At 41.6% G+C, this 27,788-nt stretch overlaps 2 protein-coding genes and 1 long non-coding RNA gene across 10 annotated transcripts in view; 2 read left to right on the top strand and 1 right to left on the bottom strand.

The window, feature by feature from the left end:
* Glmn (glomulin, FKBP associated protein) overlaps window positions 1–4,441 on the top strand; it is a 41,195-nt gene extending 36,754 nt beyond the window's left edge. For 5 of the 6 annotated variants that reach the window (XM_059274918.1, XM_059274917.1, XM_059274920.1 and 2 more), the window contains 3 exons: window positions 3,006–3,129; window positions 3,944–4,026; window positions 4,279–4,441. In XM_059274918.1, coding sequence (XP_059130901.1) covers window positions 3,006–3,129; window positions 3,944–4,026; window positions 4,279–4,395 — 324 coding nt within the window. In that variant the 3' untranslated portion in view covers window positions 4,396–4,441. The remainder of the gene's footprint in view (window positions 1–3,005; window positions 3,130–3,943; window positions 4,027–4,278) is intronic. The other variant, XM_059274922.1, reaches the window with a different exon arrangement.
* Window positions 4,442–5,736: 1,295 nt separating this feature from the next.
* Window positions 5,737–18,129, bottom strand: C10H1orf146 (chromosome 10 C1orf146 homolog). Of its 3 annotated transcripts, none has more exons than XM_059275338.1 (6): window positions 18,033–18,129; window positions 14,615–14,725; window positions 9,835–9,928; window positions 7,937–8,105; window positions 7,497–7,575; window positions 5,737–5,995 (listed from the first exon to the last, which is right to left on the bottom strand). In XM_059275338.1, the coding sequence occupies exons 2-6, from the start codon at window positions 14,681–14,683 to the stop codon at window positions 5,852–5,854; spliced, it is 555 nt and encodes a 184-aa protein (XP_059131321.1). In that variant the 5' UTR covers window positions 14,684–14,725; window positions 18,033–18,129; the 3' UTR covers window positions 5,737–5,851. The 3 variants fall into 3 exon arrangements, with proteins under 3 accessions (XP_059131321.1, XP_059131324.1, XP_059131322.1); XM_059275341.1 differs by lacking the exon at window positions 18,033–18,129 and adding an exon at window positions 15,160–15,285; XM_059275339.1 differs by lacking the exon at window positions 18,033–18,129 and adding an exon at window positions 15,114–15,271.
* On the top strand, window positions 15,318–19,381 carry LOC131920875 (uncharacterized). The gene is made up of 3 exons (XR_009381786.1): window positions 15,318–15,572; window positions 17,388–17,474; window positions 19,127–19,381. It is a non-coding gene; the product is annotated as an uncharacterized LOC131920875 (long non-coding RNA).
* Window positions 19,382–27,788: the final 8,407 nt, after the last annotated feature.

The following is a 27,788-nucleotide window of genomic DNA, read 5'->3' as shown; positions in this document are numbered from 1 at the left end:
TCCAGCCAGGTACAACTCATTGTTTATTTTCATTTTTGTTTCAAGTGTGGTTCTCACTATGGGGCTCTGGCTGGCCTGTAACTTGCCAACATCTTTCAAACATTTATATATATAATGTTTTATATTAAGTGATATAGACATAAAAAATGTTAAACACCTGAAGTGTTAGCTAGTGGCTACCTCTTGAGTAAAAGGGACTTCAACCATAACTAATATTTTCTTTTATATAAATATGGGAAGTTATTTCCTTTTGATAAAGCTAAGTGTAGGTTACAGAGTGTTCCCCATGGGAACTTGAGAGACGGCTCAGTGGTTAAGAGGACTGGCTACTCTTGTGAAGGACCTGGGTTTGATTCCCAGCACCCACTCCAGTTCCAAGAGATCCAATGCTCTCTTCTCGCCCCTCTGTGCATGAGGCACACATATGGTACACAGACGTATATTAAAAAAAAACCTCATACACATTTGAAAAAAAGAAGTGTTAAGGGTGTTCTTCATGTATGCAATGGATTTGATTGTCATTAACGACCTAATCAGCCTTGAAAGTAGCAGTTCTGGTGAGTTGTGCTTTTAGCTTACAGGTAACAGAAGAGGGAAAGTTCTTAAAAAGGGAACAGATACAGAGACAGGAGCTGACAAGAAAGGAGTAGGTGGAGAGAGGTGGACACAGACATGAGAACAGTGGTAGCACGTGAGCTGTATAGCAAACATGAAAGCCCCTAAAAGCGCATTAAAACTGTAATACTAAAGCAGGTCCTCTGTTTACAAACAAGATGACCCCACCAGAGACAATGAGTAACAGAGGTGGAAAGGTGGCCCCGACTCAGCCTAACGTGGGAGGAGTCGGCAGGGCAGAGCTGTCCTCCGACCTCCAGACAGGGCTGTGGTGTGCACATGTCACACACGCTACATGTGTGCGCAGGAGAAACGGCTTGGTAGGTGGAGGTGCCTGCACATAGGCCTGACATTCTGAGTTCAACCTCTGGATCCACAAAGTGTCGAGAGAAGAATCAACTCTAGTTGTCCGGTGTGGGTGTGGGTGTGTGTGTGTGGGGGTTGTTTTGTGTAGCCTTGTCTGTACTGGAACTCGCTCTGTAGACCAGGCTGGCCTCAAACTCATAGATCCGCCTGCCTCTGCCTCCCAAGTGCTGGGATTAAAGGCCTGTGCCACCAAATTGTCCTTTTTGACCTCCACATTGGCACCATGGCACAGCACCTGTCCTCATTCATGCACACACAAAGTAAATTTACAAAATAAATAAAAGCAGGAATCACAGGCCCATCACCCCTCGTTGATATTATACTCTCTGGGTGCTCTGCCACATTTTTCTCTTTTAAATGAGAATGAAGTCATGCTATATAAAGTTTCTCCCATTCAACAATATTTACTCAAGAAAAAATTGAATGGCTATGTAGTTTTCCATTATGTGAATATACAACAACTTAACATTTTCCTGTTATGAAACATATTCTTGCATTCTTTTTCACTGAACATTGTTTGTAAAGGCACCTCTCCAATGCAATCATTACAAAATACATCTTTGTTTTCCCAGAATAAATCCACAGATGTTGAATGAACTGATAGGCATATTTTTGAAGTTTGAATTCATATCTAGTTTTACTTAGACCTCTGTATTTTCCAGCAGTATAAGAGAAGTTTTTTAAAAGATAGGGTTTTTTTTTTTTTTTTGTCTTTTTACTAGCATATGTTATTTGACTAATAATGGGTTTCATTGTGACATTTTCACAGAGGCATTAGAATACTTCCATCACGGTGAACTTCTCTTCACGCTCTGTGCCTGCTCCCTCCCTCCCTCCCTCCCATCAGTCCTTCTCTCAAATATTCCCTCTTCTATTTTCATGTCTTTTTCTTAGAAAGAGAAAAAAAGCCTGGATTCTACATATGAGAGATAATGTCTGAGTATCGTATTTCACATAAAGTTAACTTCAGTTTCACCCATTTTTCTGAAGTGGCCCTTTGACTCCTTGTGACAGAATAATACCCGGTTATGTGCACACCACACTCTCCTTCCTGTCCCGTGTTGTGGGCACCGAGGTTGGGGCTGTAACTTGGGTATTGTGAATAGTGCATCATGTACCTGGGTGTGTGGGAATCACTACATATGCTAGCTTTGGTTCATGTTCTATTTTTAGTTTTTTGAGAAACGTTAATACCAATTTCTATAGTGGCTGGACAAGTGAACATTCCTGCCAACAATGTATGAGTGCTACAAAGATTTCAGGGAAAAGATGTGTGGAGTCATTATCATCAATTGTTACACAGGTATCTTACTTTCACTCACAGGGTCCCTATAAACTCATTATAGAGTAAGTGTGTTCCATCTCATTGATATGGTTAAGGATAACTGAATTCCCTACATAAACTGTATTTTCTGGTGTATAAGACCTGGAAGTCTTATACCATCAATGTTTTGTATTTATCTCTCTCTCTTTTTTGAATTAAGTTAAAAACTTCATTACTGCCCCCCCCTTTTTTTGTACCACAGTTGTAAATGATCTTGACATGAAAACTTCTCAGATACATGACAAAATCCTAAACTGACCATCTGCCTTGGCCATCAAGAAAACACAAATTAATTTAGTTTTAAAAGTCTCCATTAGTAGGAAAGAGAACAAATCTTCTGGAATGTGACCCATAGCCAAGCACTCCAAGTAACACATCCAGAGATGAGGCCGACTTAAAGTAGAGCCACCGTGGAGATGGTTTGTAGGAGATGGAAAGTGATAGGATGTTCCCGGTTAATTTTGTCACAGACCTCAAAACCAGTAGTTATTCAAGCAGAATAGTGATGAGCAATGTGCCGTACACTTCTGTTTTAGTGGGTTCTTACGACCGACACCATAACTTGATGTTAATAGTGGCTTAAAGAGCAGGACCGTGGTACAGTCATTTTTTTCTCCCAGCTAGCACATGTTTATTAACAGAAGGCATCCTGTATGTGCTGAACCAAGTAACTAATTTGTTCATTAAATCTTCTGAACAGACTGGATTATGGACAGAACTTGGAAAGATTGAAAATAACTTTTTAAAGCCACTTCATATAGGACTTAATATGTCAAAAGCACATTATGAAGCAGAAATCAAAAACAGCCAACGAAATAGCCAAGGTTGGTAGCATGCAGTTTTATTTTCCATTAGGTCTAAAATTCAAATTCTGAAATGATCATATTGTTTTTAAATGTGTGTGTTCCTGAGTGTATTTGTGTGTACCATATGTATGTAAGAGCCCACAAAAGTCAGAAGAAGGTGTTGGATCACTTGGAAATGGAGTTACAGATGCCTTTAGCCCTCCATGTGTGTGCTGGGAAACACCCCAGGTTCTGTTAGAGTAGTAAGTGCTCTTAGCCACTGAGCCTTTTCTCCAGTCCCAAATTATCACATTTTATTATATGTTCACCTTATATAAAAATGAAAGCTATTAAACTAATTAATTAAAATGATTCTTAGCCAATAAAGCTGTTTGTATAAAGAATCAGTTCACATGTTGCATAATTCTAGTGTTTGATTTTGTTTATAACAAATATTCTATAAGGTGTTATCTCACTGACACATATTTTAAAATTAGTAAGATTAAAGTAGCTTGAAAATGTATTATTAAAATCTGAAAGATGACAAGGTGACTCATCTGTCAAGCCCCAAACCTAAGTTCAGTCTCTGGGACTCATGTGGTGGAAGAAGAGAACCAATTCCTCCAGGTTGTCCTGTGACCCCCACACATGTACCATGCCATGCATAAACACAAAATAAATAAAGACATGTACTAAAATCTGAGAGTTGGGGATCAGCTCAGCAGTAAAGCATTTGCCTAGTATGTTCAAGACCCTGGGTTTCATTTCCCAGCACCACACACATACAGAGTGCTGAAACTCTGAGAACTGTTGTAGTGGCTAAATGTGAAATGTTTTTTTCTTCCCTTTATAGCAGCCTCGATGTGTAAAGGTGTCTGCTCTGTGACTGTAGGTGGAGAAGAGATCCCTTCTATGCCTCCTGAGATGCAACTTAAGGTAACTCCCAAAATTTTAAGCTACATCCAGTCTGAGGTCTGTTCTGTGCGTTGTTTTAGAAGCAGCACTAATGACACAGATTTGTGTGTGTGTGTGTGTGTGTGTGTGTGTGTACGTAGGCCTAGAACCCCAGCAGTGGGGAGACTGACACAGGAGGATTGCAAGTTGTCGGCTAGTCTGGTCTGCTCCACAAGACCCTCTCTCAAAAGGACTAATGATGGTAACAGTGGTGCTCTTTTCTTGGCATTTCAGGTCCTACATTCAGCTCTTTTCACATTTGACCTGATTGAAAGTGTTCTGGCTCGAGTAGAAGAACTCATTGAAATCAAAACAAAGTCTACCTCTGAAGAAAGTGCTGTAATAAAGTAAAAGTCTTGTTTCATAAATAAAAACCAGTAAGAGATGTTTTCCAGTATATTTTAGGGGCTTGTCAATTTCCAATACATGGATCAGTAGTAAATAGTCTTTGCTTTAAAAAGCCTGGAGAGATGGCTCAGGGGTTAAGAGCACTTCCTGCTCTTCTGGAGGACATGGGTAGAGTTCTCAGCACCCATAAGGAGGCTCACAACTGTCTATAACTCCAGATGCAGAGGATGTGACCTCCATGGGCACCAGGCCCCTATACTGTATACATACATACATGCAGGCAAAACATCCATACACATAAAATAATTTTTTTAAAAAAAGTACTACTTTAGAAGATCCAATACAGCCGGGCGGTGGTGGTGCACACCTTTAATCCCAGCACTTGGGAGGCAGAGGCAGGAGGATCTCTGTGAGTTCGAGGCCAGCCTGGTCTCCAAAGCGAGTTCCAGGAAAGGCGCAAAGCTACACAGAGAAATCCTGTCTCGAAAAACCAAAAAAAAAAAGAAGATCCAATACAAACTAATTTGTTTTATAACATCAAAAAATGTAGTCAAAATGCTGTATTCATCCACATACTTGTGAATTTATATTTCAAAAAAAAAACAGATACACTTTCTGCTTTTTGGATGCTTTTTAATACTAGAGCACCTATTGTCAAGCTGGATACCACACCACTGGAAATGTAGACATTCTGACTTCAGAACAGTTGACTGGTTTCTTTAACTTTCCTCCCTTTTCATGCCTTAGAAGCAATCTTACAAAATACCCGATGCCTGTAGTGCATTGGGAGGTAGAGGCAGGAGAATTAAAAACCAGCCTTATCATGTGAAATCCTGTCTCAAGAGACTTAAAAAGGTATCTCTAGTAGCTAAATATGAAAGTGCCTGCAGAGATTAGAAAACCCAAATGTACATGGCTTTTCCTTTAGTCCAACTAGTCAATTCTGTGCTTCCATTTCTTACTAGATTTGAGCGTCCAACTTGGTATTATTAAGAAACTATGAGTTTAGGCCAGGTGGTGGTGGTGCATACCTTTAATCCTAGCACTCAGGAGGCAGAAGCAGGTAGATCTCGGTGAGTTTGAGGCCAGCCTGGTCTACAGAGTGAGTTCCAGGACAGCCAGGGCTGTTACAGAGAAACTGTCTTAAAAAAAAAAAAAACAAAAAAAAACCCAAAAATGAGAGAGAGAGAGAGAAAGAGAGAGAGAGAGAGAGAGAGAGAGAGACTGACTATGAGTTTTTCCCTGGTGTTTATAACATGGGCCTATATATGCCAGGGTAGCACTGTCCCACACAGCTATACTCCAAAACATTAAAGGAATCAAAACCAAACTCCCAAAATAAAATCATGTTTAAATGTATACATTTTATTTTAAATATAAATGCCCTTAAATAGACATTTGGACATTATAATTTAATAAGTTTAATTATTTTGATAGTTTTCTAAAAGAACACTTATGATCAACACTCTGAATTTGGACTAACTGAATCAGTACTGAGTTTTATCTTTTGGAGTGTCCTCCAAACAGGGCTTTGCTCTATGATGTAAGCTTTGGTTGTTATCATTCTATAGCAGATGCTGTCTATGGTTGGTTTGGAGGTAGTCTGAAAGAAGATGTAAACATGTAACATTTACAGAAAATGTATTTTTGTAGGATTATATATTTAAAAATTCATTCTACTGGAGTGGTGGCATACCTTGGATCCTCTCACTTGATGGGGATCCCCTCAATGTTTCCAAGAGCCATAAACCATCTAACAAAACCCCCAACACTAGGTCTAAGAAGTCCTCTTTTGAGTTGTTGGTCAGGGATGTCCAAGAGATTCCCAAACACTATAGGCTATGGCCACTGTCCTTGGTTGCCCCACATGTGGAAGGTAAGTCCCTACTGCTGAAGGTACCACGCAATTCTGACACTGGGCCTTGAGGCCCAGAGCTGGAGTGGACTTGAAAGCTTTCCTAAGAACTAGTTCATGGTAGCAGAAGATGCCATGCCAGCTTCCAAATGAGAGAAGCAACCAACAATTCTACCTAGTTATGATGCCTATGAACCACAACAATGACCAGCATGACTTGATAACCATAAAGTACAGTAGGAGCATTCATATCTTAGCAGGAACCAATAACTCTAATTAGACTTAAGACCTGTTCAACAAGAGGGAAATCATGCATGCTACTAGGAACGTAGCCAACTACCCAGGACTAGTGAAGTCATGAATCTTGGAGGAAAACCTACAACCACCACTTTACTAAACCAGCTTAATACCTAACTACACTTTAAATATTTGTCCTTCCTTCCACAGATTAGTTCTCGCCCCACATCAAGGAGACTTCTCTTTACAAAAGGCAAGACATCATTGCAGAAAACCACAACTGATTAGATGCAGAGTTGAGGAACCTAGGTCTAAATGATACAACTACAACACAACTCCTGTAGCTAAGGCTCAGGGATCATTGTAGCAAAAGGGGTCAGGAAGATTTTGTAAGAGGGCCGGCCGGTGGTGGCGCACGCCTTTAATCCCAGCACTTGGGAGGCAGAGCCGGGCGGATCTCTGTGAGTTTGAGGCCAGCCTGGGCTACCAAGTGAGTTCCAGGAAAAGGCGCAAAGCTACACAGAGAAACCCTGTCTCAAAAAACCAAAAAAAAAAAAAAAAAAAGATTTTGTAAGAGCCAAAAGAATGGGGAGTTTGTTGTGAGAATGTGTCTCCTAGAAATGTCAGAAGCTACATCCATGAAGTCTCATCAACATGGTGGCCTACACATGACCTCAAAGAGAAGACACCAACAGGCATGCTAGCATGGAAGGGCAAAGCTCACGAGGCCCCAAGCCTAGACAGAGAACTACAGGCAACTCGGGACGCTGAGATGAGAAAAATGGGAAAACCCCCATACTGGTTATCTAATACTAAGTGGTCAGCCTGGAAATCATACACATGCAAGTAACATTAAAGGGACTGAATGGGTTATAGTTATGTATTTAGGAACACACACATGTAACAACTAAAGAAAAAGGCCATAAATTTGAAAGAAAATGGGGGTGTGTGGGAGGGCTTTAAGGGAGCAAGGGGTGGAAGAAATGATGTAATTATCCCCCAGGTGACTTACCTTAGCAATAGTGCACATAAGGTCAACAGCATTTACTGTGTTGTGTACAGGAAGTATTCGTAAGTTACTGCCCAAGAATCTGAAAAGAAATTGGTTAAGAAACTGACTCACATTTGCTGTTATCAGCAGGACAAGGAGAGACTGAGCTCTACTTCTGTCCCATGCTCATCCAATCACATCCTGCATTGTGCCTTAGGAGATCTGAGGTGGCTGTGTAACCAGAATTCAGTGCTCACTTTGGTTTGCGTTTGTAGAATAGGTCTATCATCAAATTAACTCTAGTCACCTTGACTTAAGGAACAGCTGTCTGCCCTGTCTGATTACATTTGACAGGTTATAAAGTTTGCCTTCTAGCAAAACAAAACTGCCTACAAGCATTGAGAACTGAAGTAAACAAAGCAGTGTAAAAAAAAAAACTGGGCTGTGTTTTGCTTCCATACCTCTGCTGAATCTTGAACATGAGATTCCATTCTTCAGGCCCATGGAGTGGGGCAAACAGAACCAAAAAACTATTCTGGTGAATGCTAATGAACTTGTCAATTTTGGTTAGAAATATTTCCTCAGCTGACATCAGACATTCTTTAGCATCCATCAATAAAAATGCAGCTCCTAGGAAAGGTGAATATAATGTAGTCACACAAAGTGAATTTTCATAAGCTCAATCTGAGCAGGGACTCATAAGGAATAGAATTTGTTATACTCCCTATATAACAAGATGGTTTGGGCAATTCTTTGACATGCTCTTCATAGCAGAACAACTATTGTAAAAATTTAAAGGAAAAACACTAGCCAGTAATTTTTGTTTTCTGCCAAGGCACTGAGCACATAAAGGTGATGCCTAATTTTAATTAAAAGATTAAGTCTATTTTAAAAGTAAACCTTTCAAGCCAGGTGTGGTAGTGCACATCTACAATCTCAGCATATGGAACACTGAGACAGGAGAATTGTGGTGAGTCCAAAGCCATCCTGGGCTATAGTACCAGCCAGGATATATAATAAGAACTTGTCTCAAAAGTATTTCATACTAAAGATATTTCTGAAAACATTTCCTGGCTTATTAGAAGGCTGTTCCAAAGGACAGGGAGAAACAACCAGGGATAAGCGTCTGGGAAGGCGTCATGTCCTCCCCACACCCACCACCTTACAAGCACTCCATGTGTTCAGCAACTCAGAAGATCGTGTATTGAATTTCAAAAGCTAGAAATCAATGAGAAAGGTAGTTTAAAGCAAATTTTCAATAATTTTATGTTGAAGAAACCTTCCCAGAAGCTCAGGAATCATGTAAATTAAAATACCCAAATGACCAGATACCTGGTGTCATCACAGTGAGGGAAACTTGGGGTGGGGTTAGTTATAGCTGTCAGGAGGTAAGACACTCTAGAGACAGCAGCATGTGATTACACAGTGGCTAGATGCATCTGTACATTTTACATAACCTCTGATCCTCATTTTCCTCCAGAACATGAGAAATTCTTTGTGAGGCTTGTCAGAGGGTTAAACGCACAGATGATGACTAAAACATAAAGTCACCAAGAATATTTGACTTCTTTCTCTCTGGAGTGTTGTCTATTCAGCCAAGAGGAATGATTTTAGACTTGGGTAATTTTCAGCATAAAGTTCTTTCTTTCTAAATGACTCGGAAAGCACCTGCCTTCCAAAATCTCTGCTAGAGTGGTAAACCTAACAGAATCTTCTCTCTTTCTTACTGTGAGATGGTCTCACTGTGTGGTCCAGGCTGGCCTTGGGCAGCCTGCACTGGGATCGCTGGCTTGTGTGTGACCATACAGACTGAGAAGCCTCCCCTCCCCCACCCTTTTATCACTTCTGTTACTTCCCAAGCACAGATGGAGCCGTCCTTCCATATTCCCAGCACCTTCTTAGCCTAATTTAATCCTGTACTTTGCCTATGACTCACACACAATTTTAGAATTTCTGGAACATTTATTTTTCCTCATAAAGTTCTTCAATTTTTTTTCAGTAAATAAAACTAATGGGGAAACATCATATATTGGTCTGGGTATGTAAGTTTGGCCCAAGGCACACTGCTGGCCTCTGTTAACAATTTATGTTTGTTGTTAGACAAGGGGACCTTTCTATTTTCACCTCAGTTCCAAAGCAAGTACTCTTTCCACCCTCTACCAGACTCCATTTCCTAAAGGGCCGTATCCTACAGCTGGTCATATGGGCTGCTTTTGCAGCAAATGCAAAATGCAGCCCATTTACTCTTCTAAAAGATCACACATTAAGCTATTATATTGCTACTGAATTTCAAAAATTAGCATGTCCATCCACATATTTAAAAGGAACTTAAGGAAGGGCAATTACAAGTACACAGTACCAGAGAGAGAGAACACCATCGATCCTCTTTGCAGTGTGTCTGAATATCGAACCTTGTGGCTTCGAGTCTCTAGGGCAGTTGCAATTTCGCAAGTCTTAAAAGAATTTTCAGAAACACAAACATAAGACATGCCTAAAATGATTTTTATTACAGCTAATACAAAATTAAAAGTGTTTAATGGTTGGTTTTATCACTGTTCCACTTAAAAGATTAGTCACCAAAGAAACAAATCTACTCTCTGGGGCAAAAAGACTGAAAAGGAGGAGTGAGACCATTCCTAGTAGAGACAAAGAACAGGGAGCCGAATAAAAATGAAGAGCTAAAAACTATGAGAATCGAGGGAAATTTTGTTTTATTTTGTTTCATGTTGTCTTGTTTTGTCTTTTCAAGACAGGGTTTCTTTGTGTAGCTCTGGCTGTCCTGGAACTCTCTGTAGACCAGGCTGGCCACAGAAATCCATCTGCCCCCCACCTACCCCAGTGCTGGGATTAAAGGCATGTGTTACCATTGCCCCGCAGGGAAATTTATTTATTGACTTTTTAATTCATCTATTTATTTTACATCCCAGCCACAGCCTCCCCCCCCCCCCGCCCCCGCCCCCGCCATCTCTCCCCTCACAGTCCTGTCTCCCTCCTCCCCCCATGCCCCCCATCCCCTCCATCCAGGAAAAGAGCCAGAGGGGTTGAGGACACCACAAGAAAACCCACACAATCAACTAACCCAGGCTCACAGGGGCTTGCAGGGACTGAATGAGACTGACCTAGGCTCTCTACATATATGTGACAGTTGTGTAGCTTAGTCCTCTTGTAGGACAGGCTGTTTCAGACCATTTTCCTGGCTTTTGGGAAAATTTTTTGTTTTTGTTTTTGTTTTTGTTTTGTTTTTGTTTTTTCGAGACAGGGTTTCTCTGTGTAGCTTTGCGCCTTTCCTGGATCTCGCTCTGTAGACCAGGCTGGCCTTGAACTCACAGAGATCCGCCTGGCTCTGCCTCCCAAGTGCTGGGATTAAAGACATGCACCACCACCGCCTGGCGGGAAAATTCTTTTTAAGAAACGATCTGGCAATGGGTTCTTACATGCATTAGTGAATAACTGTGGAAGAAGCTGGGAGTTATTTCTTAGATGGCTGAGAGGCCCATATATTATACATAGATATCCCATAGATGACAACCAATTTCCTAGTTCATGTGTTTACATTTACGGTAGGTGAGCCAGAAAACATATAAAGGCAGCATTACTGTATTCCGGTTTAAGTATTACCATTAAAACTAATTACCTTATTTACTATTCTACCTAAAATACTAGATCATATCAGTCAAAGAGCTAAAACCTAAGTGGTTAATATATATACTAGAACTCAAGCTTGTTAGCCTCTATATTAAGAAAAAAATCCATTACCTAGATGCTGGGGGATAGCTCAACTAGTAAGCACTTCCTGGGCAAGCATCAGGGACTAAGTTCAAATCTCTAGAAGTCATCTGGAAAGTCAGCCATGGCTACACATCTGTACCCGAGTGCTGGACTTGCTGGCCACTAGCCTAGCTCCAGACTCTGTCTTAAGAGAATAAGGAAGCAAAGGTAGAGCAGGACACATGACACCCTCTGTACATGTGTATACAGGCATTTGCACCCACACACATGTACACATACATACACACACACCCCTTACCTAAACTGACTTTATATTTTCCTCCAGAACAATATAATTTAAACACAGTCTAAAATATACGCTCCTTTCCTTCCTAAAGAGAGAGTGTTTTATGTTACTGAGGCTTTGTCCTGGAGTTCAACCATGGCCCTTTCTTGTGTGGTTTTTAAATTGTACACTGCTTCCAGCAATAGCAGATTCAGTAATTTAGGTCAACTCTCCTGCTGAAGCAACTTGAAAAATGACAGTTTGAAAACAAATCTGTACAAATGCATCAAAGAGCTAGCAGGATATCGAGAAATTATAAGGCCAAGATCTATACAGAAATTCAAAGATATGACCCCAGCATTTAGGCCATTTCTTCCCCAAGGGCACCTGCCAATTCAAGAAGGACAGAGGGGAAGCCGAGTAGAGCTTTTGACAAAAGTAGAGCAGCTCTCACAGGGAACAACCAGCGCAAACCACTTCAGTCCCTGGAATTGGATTAAGGCGATGCTGAATTGCTGGTACTTACAGCACCTTGGAGAAGCATTTCTCAATCAGGGCTTCTCAAAGCCGATTACGGAAGGAAACTGAGTGTCTGCTCCCCAATTCTCTCCTAATTAGTACCATTCTAGATACGCACTGTAGGTTAACTGATAATACATGGCTTAGTTTGCCAAATTTAGCAAAAGAAAATAAACAACACTCAGTTAAATTTGAATTACAAATAATACATATAATAAATACATATAAAATTTGTTTCCAGAGCTAGAAATCAAATCAGGAGCTTTGCACATGTGCTCTACCATTGACTTGTTTGGTGATGTTATTTAAAAAATATCTTATATAATATTTAGGATTTATATTAAATGCATTATTCATCTTAAATGAAATTTTCTGTTTTGCCTGACAAACAGAGCATCTATTATTACAGAATAAAGGCCTTTGCAGAATAAGAGCATATTCTTCTAAATATATCATAGACCTTGAATTACTTGTACCATTTTTAAAATATAAATTACAACACATACACACATACATACACACTGGCCAGAGGTCAGTTTACATGAAAGAGAACCACCATAAATAGTAGTTAATAAAAATGGGTCCACATACATATCTTAAAATAGGTCTGTTTTCTACATTCAAGATGAAAGATGTTGAAAATTTTAGCAAAGAACTAGAAAAAATACAAAAGGATGCAACAGATATGTAAGAGCCAGCAAAACTACCTAAAGTGGTAATCATATCTTTAAAATTAAAAAAGGAATATATCAGGTAAGCAGTGGTAGTGCATCCTTTAATCCCAGCACTTGGGAGGTAGAGGCAGGTGGATCTCTGTGAGTTCAAGGCCAGCCTGGTCTACAGAGCGAGTTCCAGGACAGCCAGGGCTACACAGAGAAACCCTGTCTCGAAATGCCCCCCTCCAAAAAAACGAGCTTCATTTTGTTTATACATCACAAATAAAAAATATAATAACCACCCTGAATGTACAATATCTAGCAATATTCTTCAAAACTAGTATCTAGGAATTCTCACATGAAACGAAATACAGATTTAAACAGAAACAGAAAAGATCTCTCATGTGATCAAGAGTTAATTTGAAAATAAAAAGAATTCCAATATGGAAATCTTCCCCATGGAAATGACAAATTTCAGAGCTCAACCTAACAAATTTAATCTCTATGATATGATGTTTACAAATACATAACTAATGAAAATATATTCTCAACGAAGTATAAAACTTAACAGAGAAGGAAACCATTCTTTTTCTACAATTCTTCAGAGATTAGGAGCACTAACTTAACTTAACCTTGCACCCCTTTCCCATATTTTTTCCAGCTTAACGGCTTGAACCCAGGGCTTTTTGTAAATGGTAGGCGAGTGCTCTAAAACTAGACAACTTTCCCAGTCCAGGGAAATGTAGTGGGTAGCCATTCCAGCTTTGATCTGGAAGTTCCAACCCCCATTGAGACTTCGGCAACTGTCACGCCTACAAGGCGGGGCCAAGGGAGGGGCCTGGAGACCTGAGATCTGGATGGGCCAGTGCTCTCTCTGTGTTCTGGGACCCTGGACGGTGGAGGTGGACCGAGCAGAGCTCCAGAGAACACCACTGGACTGCGATACACCTTCCCCAGACCCTGCGACCTACCTATCCCTTAATTTGTAAGTTACACCATTAAATAAATCTCCTTTTAACTACGTGGAGTGGCCTTAATAATTTCACCAATAGGGAAATGTCTTTAAACCTTTATTTATAAGCTACATATGCATGTAAGGACTGTAGGACGAGGGCAGACTACAACAGCAAACAAGTCAACTCTGGGCAAAAACACAAGTGAGAACCACAGCCTGATCTTTAGTAAATAAAGACTCAAAAATAAAATGTCAGCAAATAAGAATCGACTCTTTTAACAAAGAACCACGAAGATTCATTACTAGGATCTTTTTGGCAAATAACACAAAAAATGCATTTGAAACATTGAACATCTCTTAACGCGCTGAGATGACCAGATCACGCAGGCTCTGACCTAATGAACATTTAGTGTACTGATGGACTCAAAATCAGAATACACTAGCAAGACATGGCCGCACACGCCTGTATCCCCAGCACTTGGGATGTAGTGGCAGGAGGACCAGCTCAGGAGCTGAAGGCCTTCCTCAGTTACAGCAAGCGGGAGGCTGGGCTCAGCTACATGAGACCCTGTCTCAGAAAAATAAATGAATAAACACAAGAGTAAAAATTAGTAAATAAAGAACCAGCCATTTTTTTTAAAGAGGCAATAAAGGAAATCTAAGAGCACAGGGCTGAAAACAGAAGCACACACCTGTACTCACTACACACGGGAGGTTGAGGGCAGGAGGGTAAGAAATCCCATCTTCAGCTCCACAGCTTTGAAGTTTGAAGCCCAAGCTAATGAGACCCTACCTAAGATGGACACTAGAACATTTCCAACTTTCAAACATTTAGGAAAATGGGGTTTTGAATGTGATGGCAAAACATATATAACTAACTTTGAAACACATTTAGCATTTTTCCTTCCTATTCCCATAACTGTGGTTACTTAAGCCAAAGATCTTTCAAAATACTGTCTTATATGAGGTGCTCTAAGATTTGTAAATGAAGATCAATGTTCTAAATACCCTTTACCTTAAGAGATGAGCTGATAATAATAGTGGTTGTCCATTTTACTCTTTCCTCTCCTCCACTTGCATCCATGGTATGCCGTTGGAGGAGCCCAGATTCCAACTGTGCCACAATCTGAGAAAATGAAGAACAAAGAAAACACACAGAAATGTTTGATGAGTAAATAAATATAAGACAGCACTAAAACATCAAAGCCAGACAACGGACATGTCTGGCTGCACATCTGGCTACTTTGATCCTATGTTTTACTAATTAATTGTTTTTTTTGTTTGTTTGTTTTAAGTCAGGGTCCCACACAGCCTAGGTTGGTCGCAAACTCACTCATCTTCCTCCCTCACCTTCCAAGTGCTGAGATTACAGGTGTGGACCACCATATCTGGCTCTTTAGCTTTCTTCTCACATTTAGAAGCAATTGCTCCTAGAGCACTAACCTAAAGAAAAGATGACTTGTGTTAACAACTGTTTTATCCATTTGTAAACCAGAAAGTTAGCCTACACATACCAGGATACAAATAGAGATGTAAACTTGGAGAAAGGACGGTTTTTACCCATAGTAACAACACCAGAGCATCTCCAGCATTAGCGTCTTCTGGCAACAGCTCTTAAGCCCATACACAGAGGGTCACGGGACAAAGGCCAGATGACCTCTGAGCACACAGTTGGTTGTGATGTAGGAAGGGAATCAGTGTACAGGAGTCCTTTACCTTCTATAAGCAATTCTGAATTCTATCCTGTAGACAAATCCCATCTCCTATGAAACATGCATATCTAGCAACCAAACTGTATAGAATTCTCCAATGAAAGAAACTAGGTTCTTTGGGGAAATAGCTGATTGCAGGACACAGGCAGGAAATATGTAAGAGGAGCCAGAATTCTGTGTTGCCTAGAAGTAAGGACATTTTTAGAAACAAACCACACTGACAGGGGTATAGTGGCAGAGGAGGCCAATGAAATGCCAAAGGTGAGTGGAATAGTTTGAATGGGAAAACAAACAAACAAACAGGGGTGGTTTGAATAAAATTGGCCCCCACAGGCTCATAGGGAGTGGCACTCTTAGGAGCTGTGGCCTTGTGACAGTGGGTGTGGCTTCACCGGAGGAAGTGGTCACTAGGGGGCAAGCTTTGAGGTCTCAAATGCTCAAGCATGCCATTCTCATTCAAACCACTACATTGGGCATACTCTACCTTATTTATAATTTATATAAATCTGAATGTTTTCAAGATAGCTTACTCAGGACTGAAAAGATGGCTCAATAGTTGAAAGTGTGTATTAATCTGTAGAGGGCCCGAGTTTTACTCCCTGAAGTCACAGCTGTGGCTAGAAACTAGTATGACTCCATCTCCAAGAGGGTCTCATGTCTCTGGTCTCTTTGGGCAGCAGCATGCACGTGCACATACCCACATACCTTATGCAAAACTGAAAATAATATTTGAAAAAAGAATTGTTTTTATTTTCTGTGTATGGGTCTTTTGCCTGTATGAATGATTATGCACCACAGGTGTACCTAGTGGCCACAGAGGCCAGAAGAGGGCATCAGACCTCCTGGAACTGGAGTTACAGACAGCTGTGAGCTGCCATATGGGTGCTTTGAACTGAACGAAGGTTCTCTGGAAAAGCAGCCAGTGCTCTTAATTGCTGAGCCAATAAAGTACATTCTCTCCAGCCTCCAAATAATAAATCTATAGGATAATAAATAAAAAGATTCAGTTAAAAGAAAATACTTTTCCTTCAAAGCTTCTGAAAAATTCTGTCTACTCCAAGAAAATAACCCTCCAAACGAAATGAGACTTGTTCAGAATGTGCCTTACTCTACTGAGCACTAGCATATTTTCTGAACAAGACTGTTTAGAGGTGTATTTTATTTCACCAGCTAAACCATACAAATTTACATTCCACATGTTACCTGATACAGAAGTAGTTCAAAGCAAAATTTAGAAACCAACTAATGTGAATGAAAGTCACTTTGGGTGAGGGTGAGTTAGTATCTCCCAAGGCAGCCTCTTCTACTTTTGAACAGCTCCAATAATTAGCAAGTTCTTCCTGCTGAGTTAAAACCAGCTGCTCCATAACGTCCTCATTTATTGCACGAAGGAGTGAATGACAAACTACTTCTCTGAGAGGAAAGACATTTCCTGGTACACCTTACCCAGCATTTGGTACATGGTGAACAAAGTACATTCACCTCCCTGCCCCCACCACGCACAATGCAATGTGCCCAACGGCAGTTAATTAATAATATGCCCATACAACGCATACGCGGCAATGCTTATAGTTAAATTCTGAGCCCCGACTGATGTGTATCAGTAACAGGTACAGTGGGAGACGAATCGGGGTCACTGTTGAGGGTTAGAAATCAGAAAACTAGGGCTAGGAAAGCAATGTTTCCTCAGTATTTCCACAGGAAAAAGTAGGCTATCAGTCAAGGCAAGTGCTCACTCGCTCCGGAGCTACTGAACTTTGGCCAAATCACCTAGAGCTGGCCTACTTCCTCTTCTGAAAATGAAAACTTAGACCCATAGTGCTAGAGGGATGGATGGCTCAGTGGTTAAGAGTACTGGCTGCTCTTCCGGAGGAAGGGGCTTCAGTTCCCAGCACGTGTACACAGACATACATGAAGGCAGAATTCCAACGCACAAAAATTAAAAAAAAAAAAAAATTTAGACTCAATGTCCTCTTGGCCTGGGCTTTTGTTGCTCCTGTTTTGTTTTGGTTTTTGTTTTTTTTTCCCCAAGATTTGAGAATGTTCTTAAATTTAACTACGTTTAATGTTGCACAGTGATTTCCGGTGAATCATCCTCCCTGCTTCTGCGACCCACGGGATCTTCATGGTGTCTCCTATTCCCTATCCTCTAGATAAAGAACGGTGGGTAAGGTAGATAAAACAAACTCGCAGGACTCCCGCCGGGGCCAGGGGAGGAAGGGGAGGAAGGGGAGGAAGGGGAGGAAGGGGAGGAAGGGAAGGAAAAAGGGGAGGAAGGGGAGGAAGGGGAGGAAGGGGAGGAAGGGGAGGAAGGGGAGGAAGGGGAGAAGGAAGGGGAGGAAGAAGGGGAAGAAGGGGAGGAAGGGGAGGAAGGGGAGGAAGGGGAGGAAGAAGGGGAGGAAGAAGGGGAGGAAGGGGAGGAAGGGGAGGCCCCTCAGGGGAGGAAGGGGAGGAAGGGGAGGAAGAGGAGGAAGGGGAGGAAGGGGAGGCCCCTCAGGGGAGGAAGGGGAGGAAGAGGAGGAAGGGGAGGAAGGGGAGGAAGGGGAGGAAGGGGAGGAAGAAGGGGAGGAAGGGGAGGAAGGGGAGGAAGAAGGGGAGGAAGGGGAGGCCCCCTCAGGCCACCAAGCCCGGAAGTAAAGATGTCTGTGCGCCGGAGGAAACACTGACACACAGGAAACAACCGGAGGGACGGGGGCGCCGTCTGCAGCGCTGCAAACACACCTGAGGCCCGGGTCCCCGCTGCTCCCCTCCTCCAGAACGCCCGGGCCAGCCTGAGCTCCGCGGGGCTCCTGGGGCTGCCCCAGCCGCGGTGCATGCCGGGCTTTGGCCTTTGCGCAGCCGCAGACCCAGCTCTGCGCAAAAGTCCCGTGAACAGCGAAGGCTGCTGCCGCTGACGCAGGGCGTGGTGACCCGCGCCTTCAATCACAGCAGAGGCAGGCGGATCTCTGTGAATTTGCATCCTTTGATTAGTAACAAGAAAATCTAAGTGATCTGCTGTTTGTCCAAATTGTGAAAAAGACTTAGAGTTTTCACCAATGGCTCTCTATGTAAAATATAGGGACTGTACTAGTTCTTTTGGGGGTCCAGTTTTCAGACCTAAACGAAGCTTAACAAGGTATTTAATCGCTGTTGTTCAGAGTGGTAAGTGTTTAAAAAGGAAGGAAAAGAAGTAAATTTTAGATTTGATTACTATTCTAGGAGCTGGGGAGAGAGTTCAGTGGTTAAGAGCACGTATTGCTATTCCAGGGGACCTGATTTCAAATGCGCCGTTGATGTTACCTGGAATTGTACAGTATCTGTCCAGTCCCCTTTGTCATACCCCAGACAACTGTTTCATGTGATCTGAATATATCTGCGTGTCTGTCGTCATCAGTCCCTTCTCCCCCACATCATATGTTGAAACCAAATGTGATAGCATTAAGAGGAAGGGTCTTTGGTAGTGAGTAGATCTGGAGGCCTCCACTCTCACAAAATGGGATTAATGGCCTTATAAAAGGCCCAGGGAAGAACGTTCTCTGATTCTGCCATGTGAAGCAGAACTAAAAGGTGTCATCTGGGGCTTGGACAGAGGGCTCTGTCAGGAGCACTTACAGAAGGCCGGGTTCCGTTCCCAGCGGCACCCATGTGCTTCTCCTGCCTCAGCTTCCTGAGGGCCGGGATCAAACATGTGTGCCCCCACCCCTTGATCCAACTCTTAATCTTGAAGTGCCCTCAGCCCTCTTTTCTTCTCCAGCTTATTTACATCTGCAGTGATTGCATACATGCAGAGGTCTAGATGTCACCATCCACTCATAAATTCTGGGTTTCCATTTCAGGTCCCCTGTCCTCCTTAACCAGGCACGTTCTTGATGAAGGGCTCCTGCATCAACTTTTCTGCCCAAAGTACTCTCTCCCGATGGCATCAGAGCTTATGATCTGGACTTGTCTTCAAATCCTAGTTCATGCATCACATTTTCAATAAAACCTACCACAATGTCCTCATTTAAAATAGAAACCAATTTCTAATCCCTCTAAGCATAGTCTGTGTTTTCTTAGGACTTGTCACTTTCTGACATACTACGTAAGTTATATGTGTATTACTTACTGTTTATAGCTTTGCGCTTCTCACTAGAAGGTAAAGGTCCACCAAGAACAAGGATGTTCTTGTTTTTGTTTTTCCACACAGGGTTTCTCTGTGTAACAGCTCTATGTAACAACACCTCAAACTCAGAGATCCTCCTGCCTCTGCCTCCTGAGTGCTGGGATTAAAGGGATGCACCACACACACACACACACACACACACACACACACACACACACCCATCAGGAACAAGGATTTTTATCAGCTTGGGTTGCTGATGCCTCTCCAGAATGGTGTCTGGTAGTGTGATATACTGTAGAAGACAAGAAGTCCTTGTGCTTGCTCACAGATAAGCACTAGGGAAGCCAGGAATGTTAAACACACAGGGTTGTGTTGTGTGATATTTTGATTGCATTCTGACAATAAAGTTTGTTTTGAATTAGAGGGCAAACAAAATTAACCATAGAGGTTTTGGAGGACTGAGGACAGATAGAGAGACAAGAAGTAGTAAGGTGGGTCTTAGAGAGGACCTTGGGCCTTTTGGATGGAGGGATGGGAGAGATAGGAGGTCACTGATGGCTTCTCTGCCATTTCTCTGATCAATCCGGTTCTTGACTCCCAATTTTTTGTTAATAAAGAATAATTGGATAAACACTTCACCTGGTGTCCAACTTGGGGCAAAAATCATGAGACAGCCACTCGCCCCTGGCTTTGCAAGCCACAGGAGCCACAGTCGAAGCTGCTGCCACCACGGGCTGGCTTTTCCTTTCCTGCTCCAAGCCCTCTGGGATTTTCCTGTTGCAGCCTTTCTACCACCGTCTCCAGCTGTGGCCCAAACTCCACATGTGCCTGGGCTCCAAACTCTGGAGTTAGCTCCCGCCACATGTGCTTCTTCTGCATGCTCCTCTGTGTCTGCTTTTCAGACCACTGTCTCCTTAGGTCTCTCTCCACGTGGGGTTCGGGCTTCCCCTGGACTCCCTCCTAGGGCTGCCACACCGTTAGCCACCTCTACATCTGCTCAGGCTTCTATTGTTGTTGCAACCACCACACACTCTCAGCTCACAGCTGCACGTGAACAGCTGTAGCTGCCCTCAGCCAGGCTGTGCACACCTGTGTTCTCTGCCCAGCTGTGCTGCACAGCCACAGCCAGCCTCACACTTCACTGTCATCATCAAACACTCCAGAGATCTACAGAATATGGCATTTAAGATGTTTTCATAATATAAAGCTTTTTATGACAATGAGACATGTTTGCTCCTGGCACCACCAATCTACTTCAGAGAAGATCATGGGCATTGAAGAAACTCCATATGGAGTTTACTTTCTTTGTGGCAAAAGTTAGTCACTGGGCAAGAAACTGCCCTTGCCTCAACTGCTGACAGTATGCTGCCCAAACTGGACAAGCAGGACACAAAAGAAAATGACTGCTGATCTTTGCCAAGACAAGGCAGGACAGTCCTTAAAAATTCCTGCTTCATAGAAAAGTCTGTCAGATATTCTAGGCCTGTAGGCTGAAGATGGATGTCCCAATGTTACAGAGGAACCTTGGGTGATTGTCCAGGCAGCCAGCTGTTTCTGTCATTTCTTAGGTTTGGAAGTTGTTTGCTCTGTACTTCCTGTTTACTCAGGTAATATGTCCTCCTCAGGTCTCTGATGGAGTTGAAAACTAGATAGTTAATAATTATAGTTTTTCTTGTTAACAAATTCAGAAAAGAAACTCACAAAAGAAGTATAAAGAGTTTAAGGTTGAGAGACATAAAAGGACAGTTTTGGGTTGGTAATACAAGTTAGGATGGAAAGTGTATTTGGTACAAACTTTGGACTCACCAAATTAGGATAGATAATAGAGTGTTTTCTCTAAAATGGACTGGACATTGTGAATGTAATTCTTACCTCATATTTGTTCTTTTTGAATATAGTTGTATTCTGTTAGAGTTAAAACCTTCCCTTTTTATTTAGACAAAAGGGAGGAAAGATCATGTGACATTTTGATTGTATTCTGACAATAAGGTTTGTTTTGAATCAGAGGGCAGAGCTAGCCACTAGCTGACCAAAATTAACCATAGAGGTTTTGGAGGACTAAGGACAGATAGAGAGACATGAAGTAGTAAGACAGGGCTGAGAGAGGATCTCAGGCCTGTTGGATGGAGGAATGGAAGAGATAGGAGGTCATTGATGGCTTCTCCACTTCTCTGATCATTCCCATTCTTACCCCAATATCTGACTTCCAATTTTTTGTTGATAAAGAATAATTAGATAAATGCTTCAGGTTTGTCTCCTCCATAGAGGAGATGTATACCTGTTTTCCACCCAGAATCCTGGGAGTGGATAGAGTTAATAGCCTGGTGATCTGTGCTGTCTGTAGGACCTGGCCACATCTGAATCCCCCAGACTATTATGTTATCCCAGACTCTCCCTCCCTAGACCTTTATCTTTAGCTTTGTTTCTCAATCAATAGAACACATCCTTAGGGGAGATGTCACATGTACTTTGTAGCTTGGTGACCTCTACAATGACCTTGACTAGACCAGATCCTCCCCCTAGATCTTTAAGCTATAGAACTCATTCTTATGGAAGACGTCACAAGTAATTTGCAAAAGAGTTTCAATGTAGTCAGACCTTAAGCTTTGTTGTGCACATAGGATTGAGATAATTGTTATCAGTTTTTTCCATAACTGTACTGTTCATAAATGCCTAAGAAATAAACTGCCCAGACCTGACACTGCTTAACTAAGTCATGTAGAATCAGATTTCCTTCTCGCCTTGTGTGGATTGTTCCTCTGCCAGCACAGGTGTTTGCAGAGACCCTATAATATACTAACTAATGAAATAACGATGATGTATGTCCCATCCTCCTTCATACAGTGTATATTAGACTCCACTGAATGTTAGTAGCTGGAAGATTCATAGTACCAGTGGGACTTCATTTTTATTACAATTCTCGGATCTATTACTTTTAGGCTTTGGTCTTTATTTCAAACTTTGGTCTTCTGGGTCCAGGCTAATTAGTCTGTCTGAGAGGCATTTTCTAGAAATAAATGTTTCATAGCTAACTCCGTTAACCAGGCTTTTATCCAGGATGCTTGTGTGTTACTACGATTTATTAGTTACCAGAACATGGTCGTTGACTTGTGCTTTTTAAAGGTGCCTATATAATTCAGCCTCAAGTATACTGAAATTAAACACAAGAATATATTTGGCAAAAAAAAATATATTTGGCAACTTTGTAATGGCCTGACTCTCTGATTCATTATTTCCTAGAATTTCTACATAGAAATAGGTTTGGTTTACATCTCTGATGAGAGTCAGAACATTCCTAATTTAGAAGCTGTAAGAAAAGTCATGATGAAAAATTCCATAAATAAGATTCTTAGATTGAAAATATTCACTTCACTTTGAAAGCATAGAATCAATAAAAGTTATTGTGTGTTTTATAGACCTTTCACATTGGTTCCAGAATGGCAAACTGTTGTGAGATGCAAAAAATAAGTTAGTGTTTAGGGAGATGTCTCTGTTCCACAAAGAGCAGTGGACTTCCTAGCCTACTGTGTCTTGAACGTTTCAGTAGTTCCATGACAGCAACTATATCTCGATAACCCTGCTACTCAGTTGCGGACATCGGCAGGCATCTTCTTTTAAAGGTCCACTGCATGTTTTTTGTTTGTTTGCTGCTTCATCTTTGATGGGGTTTTTTTGGTTTTATTTTTGAGGCAGGGTCTCACTATGTAGGATTGGCAGCCTTAAACTCACAGAGATCTGCCTGCCTCTGCCTCCCAAGTTCTGGGATTAAAGGTGTACACCCCCAAGCCTCCCATCCCCTATGCTTGATTTTTTTAATTTCACGTTATAATTTGAAAGGAAACATAACACACATACACGTGTGTGTGTGTGTGTGTGTGTGTGTGTGTGTGTATGCACAAAGACCAAGCAATTGTAGGAAGAATCTGAGGAAAGCTTTTGAAGCTGTTTTCAAATATCTCTCAACAGTTTTTAAATCTAAAAAACAAACACAATTGCTGTATTCTCTGTCAATGATGTGTGTGTGTGTGTGAGCTTTCTGTTTTATAGCTAAATACCTAAGACTATCCACTTATATGAAGGAAGTTTATTTTGACTGAGCTTCAGTCCATATTCATGTGACCCTGTTGCTTTAGGCCTATGGCAACACGTTACATCATGTTGGTTGTGTGTGTAGAACAGTGGGCCTGTTTATCTCATGTCATCTGAGAAGCAGAGAAATGGGAAAGCACCTGGAGTTCAAATCTCCACCTTTGATAACTTAACTTGCTCCCATTAGGTCTACCTCTTTTAAAAATTACACCACCTCACAGTAGTGTCACGGCCTAGGGACTAGGTCTTCACAATACAAGACACGAACTATTTCAGTATATAAATTCTCATTTTAAAATTAGATTAAAATGACTTACCATGTTGCAAACAGCAGACTTGGTTTAGTGAAGCCATTATTATTTTGATAACAGCTGGTTGTTTAGCCTTGGCAACATCTCTATTTTCTTACAAGTTTGAATATGTAAGAATAAGGCTTAGACAATGAAGGCAGGACAGTTAGTCTTCCACTCAAGCACTAACAGAGATTTTTGCTCTCTCCTACTTTACTGGCCTTGTTTGTCCTCTTCGACTTAACTCTCTCCTGGTTCTAGCTGACTCAGCAGAATCCACTGTTTCAGCTACAGCTGGCATAATGGATCCCTGAGGCTAGTTATAAATTCAACTGTGAGTTCCTGAAAGTTTAGACATTCTTCTAGATTCTTAATTTTGTCAAAGGAAACTACCTTCAGTCCCCAGTTTTACACTAAAAACAACCACAATGAAAACAACACATTGATATGTGTCTGTCAATAAAAATTTTGAAATGTGTGGTTCATTGAACTAGGCCAGTAACCTTCTCGGGCCTCCGTTCAAAGATCTTCAGGCTTTGTCATAGGGATCGGACACTGTCTTGGAAAACAGGTCTGTGTGAGCTAGAAACCTTACGTCCATCACTGTCCTGGTAGTCTGTGCTTTCTGAGGCAGCTGGAGTTCTATTAGCCAGTGTTTCTTCTCTCTTCGCTCTGACTCTCCATGGTTCTAGGAGAGCCAAAGGCAGGGACTGGACATTGAGAAATGTAGCATAGAATGTTGTTAGATAGGAGTAGGCAGAGGGTAAGTTTTTGGCCAGGAATTATCATTTTCTGCCTGCTTCATTAATTCACAGTAACATGTAGGATGTAGGCAAATCTGGCCAAGCAGAACTGCAGTGAATGGTGCCTGGTGTACATGGAAGCATGTTTAATATTGCACTATCTGTGTGGCAGAGAGCACACTGGATTCTCCCCCTAGACCCTTATCAAAGCTCATTTTTCTCAGTCAGTCTGCAGAACCTATCGTGACGGAAGGTGTCACATGTGCTTTTATAAAGAGTTTCAATGTAATCTGTTCTTTATTTAGCTTACTAATAAAGTGGTGCGCACGTGGATGGGCAGGGAGCAGGACTGAGGGAGACATTCTCTGTTGGCAAACACCAGCATTGCAGACTCTTTATGGAAAGCTGAATAAAGGACAAAAAAAAAAAAAAAGCCAACATGGAGCCTATGAAGTAGCCACAGAACAAGGCAAAGGAAACACCATCACTAAGAGGAAACAAAACATCCGCTACAGTATCCAAAAGACACCATGGGGAGGCTAATTACTCTGGTTCTGCGGGAGCTGGAGACTAAGTCCAGGGCATCCACTACTGAACCATACAGTCTTACTATATTGCTCATCTGAACTCCCAGGCTCAAGCAATCTTCTTGTCTTAGTTTTCTTAGTATCAGGGACAGTGACCATGTGCCATGACACATACACCTTGCTACTTACAGTCTTAATAAGTTTCGTTAAAGCCATGCATATTCTACAGACATATATCTGTAAAGTGGAAGAAGAAAAGCTACCCACATATGGAAGAAGGAAACTATATCCTGTATAAAAACTCCAAAGGGAGCTCTGAAATAGTTAATGGTAAAAGTAGGGAACATCTTTCTTTCTTTCTTTCTTTTTTCTTTCGAGACAGGGTTTGCGCCTTTCCTGGAACTCACTCTGTAGTCCAGGCTGGCCTTGAACTCACAGAGATCTGCCTGCCTCTGCCTCCTGAGTGCTGGGATTAAAGGCGTGCGCCACTACTGCCCCGTGGGAACATCTTTCAAGACAAGATAAACAAGGGCTTTCCTTTTTAAAATAAATTATTGCTTATTGGTGTGTGTGTGTGTGTGTGTGTGTGTGTGTGCACCTGCATGCATATGTGGAGGTCAGAGGACCACTCTATGGACTTGTCTCCCTTTTCTCCTTTTGCAGGGGTCTCTGCAACTCCCACTGTCTACAGAGTGACGGCTGGAGATAACAAGGCAGTTTGTTTCAACATGACTAAGTAGCCAGTGTTGGGTCAGCCTCTGGAGTCTGACCCCAATAAGTTTATTTTAGGTATATTTAAGCACAGCACAATTTGGTAAAAACTTTTCTGGTGACAATTAATTCAATTCCATGTGTATAATAAAGCACACATAAATCTCCTTGAGGAACAAAGAAAGCTAAATAAATATCAGAATGACCACATTGAAACTCTTTACAAAAGTACATGTGACACCTTCCATCACGATAGGTTCTGCAGACTGACTGAGAAAAATGAGCGTTGATAAGGGTCTGGGGAGAATCCAGTGTGGTCTTTGCCACACAGACCGTGCAAAGGTCACTTAGGCTATTAAACATGCCTGCTCCCAGCCTTCTGGGTTGATAACAGGTTATGCATTCCTTCTCTTGAAGGAATAACATTCCAGGCTCCTCTAGTGCTTATCTATGAGCACAAAGACTTCCATGCTTCCTACAGCCTTTCTGTGTTCCGAGACTGATCTCAAGTCATCAGGCTTGATCAGTAAGTGCCTTTACCTCTGAGCCATCTTACCAGCCTAAGAAAGGACTTTGCAAATAGGACTTTAGTTACTCAGGGAATTCTCAAAATATTAATTAAAAATATTATATTTAAGGACAATAATAAAAATAAATAAACCCAATCAATGGGCTAATGAAATGGGTAGCTCACAAAGAATGAAGTAGAAACAGCCAATAAACATGAATATTAAGTATTTTTTAGTATCAGTCATGATGAGAACTCAGGGTAAAACCACAGTGAGATTCTCTCTCAGCTCAGTCAGCATGGTGGTCATTAAGAAAACAACAATACATGCTGGTGAGGATGTGGACAAAAGGAAGTCATTACACACTGCTGGTGAGGATGTAAACCAGTCCAGCCATTATGGATGTCAATATGGAAGTTCCTCAGAACACTAAAATAGATCTTCCATGTGACCCAGCTATTCCAGTCCTGGATATTTATCCAAAGCAACGCAAGTCAACATATCACAGAGATACTTGTGCATCACTGTTCAATTATAAGCTACAGTATCAACCTAGGTATCATGTGACCACTGAAGAGCAGATACTGAAAATGTGAATATGCATAATGAAAATTATTTTCAGCCATAAAGAAGAACTAAGTTACGTCATTTTCAGGAAGAAGGATACAACTGAAGATGGTCTTGTGAAGCTAAGTCAGTCAGATTGGAAAGACAAATACTGAATGTTTTCTCTAATTTGTGGTTCCTAGATTTTACATAGATACATAAAATTATGTATGTAGCCATGAAAGTAGAAACAAGACTGTTTATCAGAACAAGGAAACTGATAAAAGGGGAAGGGAGAAAAGGGAAAGGGAGAATTTATAGAGGAGAAATATGCTCAAAGTACATTCTATACGTCTAAAACGAGGAGGGAGGACTGGAGACATGGCTCAGCCTCTGAGAACTCATACTGCTCTTGGAGAGGACCAGAGTTCAGTTCCTAGCAGCCATCAATCAGGCGGGCTCACTACCATTTGTACTCCAGCTTCATGGGATCCAGTGTCCTCTTCTGGCCTCCTCAGGCACCTGTCCACATGCACATACCCCCACACAGACACATACATATACACATAATTAAAAATAAAAAATCTGGGACTGGAGAGATGGTTTAACAGTTCAGAGCCCTGCTGCTCTTCCAGAGATCCTGCGTTCAATTCTTAGCAACCACATGGCAGCTCACAACTGTCCATAACTCTAGTTCTAGGAGATCCAACACCCTCACACAGATACACATGTAGGCAAAAATACCAATGCACATAGCATAAAAATAAATAATTAAAAAATGAGCTGGGCAGCGGTGGTGCATGCTTATAATCCAGCACTCAGGAGGCAGAGGCAGGTGGATCTCTGAGTTCAAGGCCAGCCTGGTCTACAGAGTGAGTTATAGGACAGCCAAGGCTACACAGAGAAACCCTGTCTAAAAGAAAAACCAAAATAAAAGTCCATATGTAAGTTAGTACTATGCACAATGAATATATACTAACT

Source organism: Peromyscus eremicus, chromosome 10 (genome assembly GCF_949786415.1).
Source record: "Peromyscus eremicus chromosome 10, PerEre_H2_v1, whole genome shotgun sequence".
NCBI lineage: Eukaryota > Metazoa > Chordata > Mammalia > Rodentia > Cricetidae > Peromyscus > Peromyscus eremicus.
This window is presented reverse-complemented; position numbering and strand designations above follow the sequence as displayed.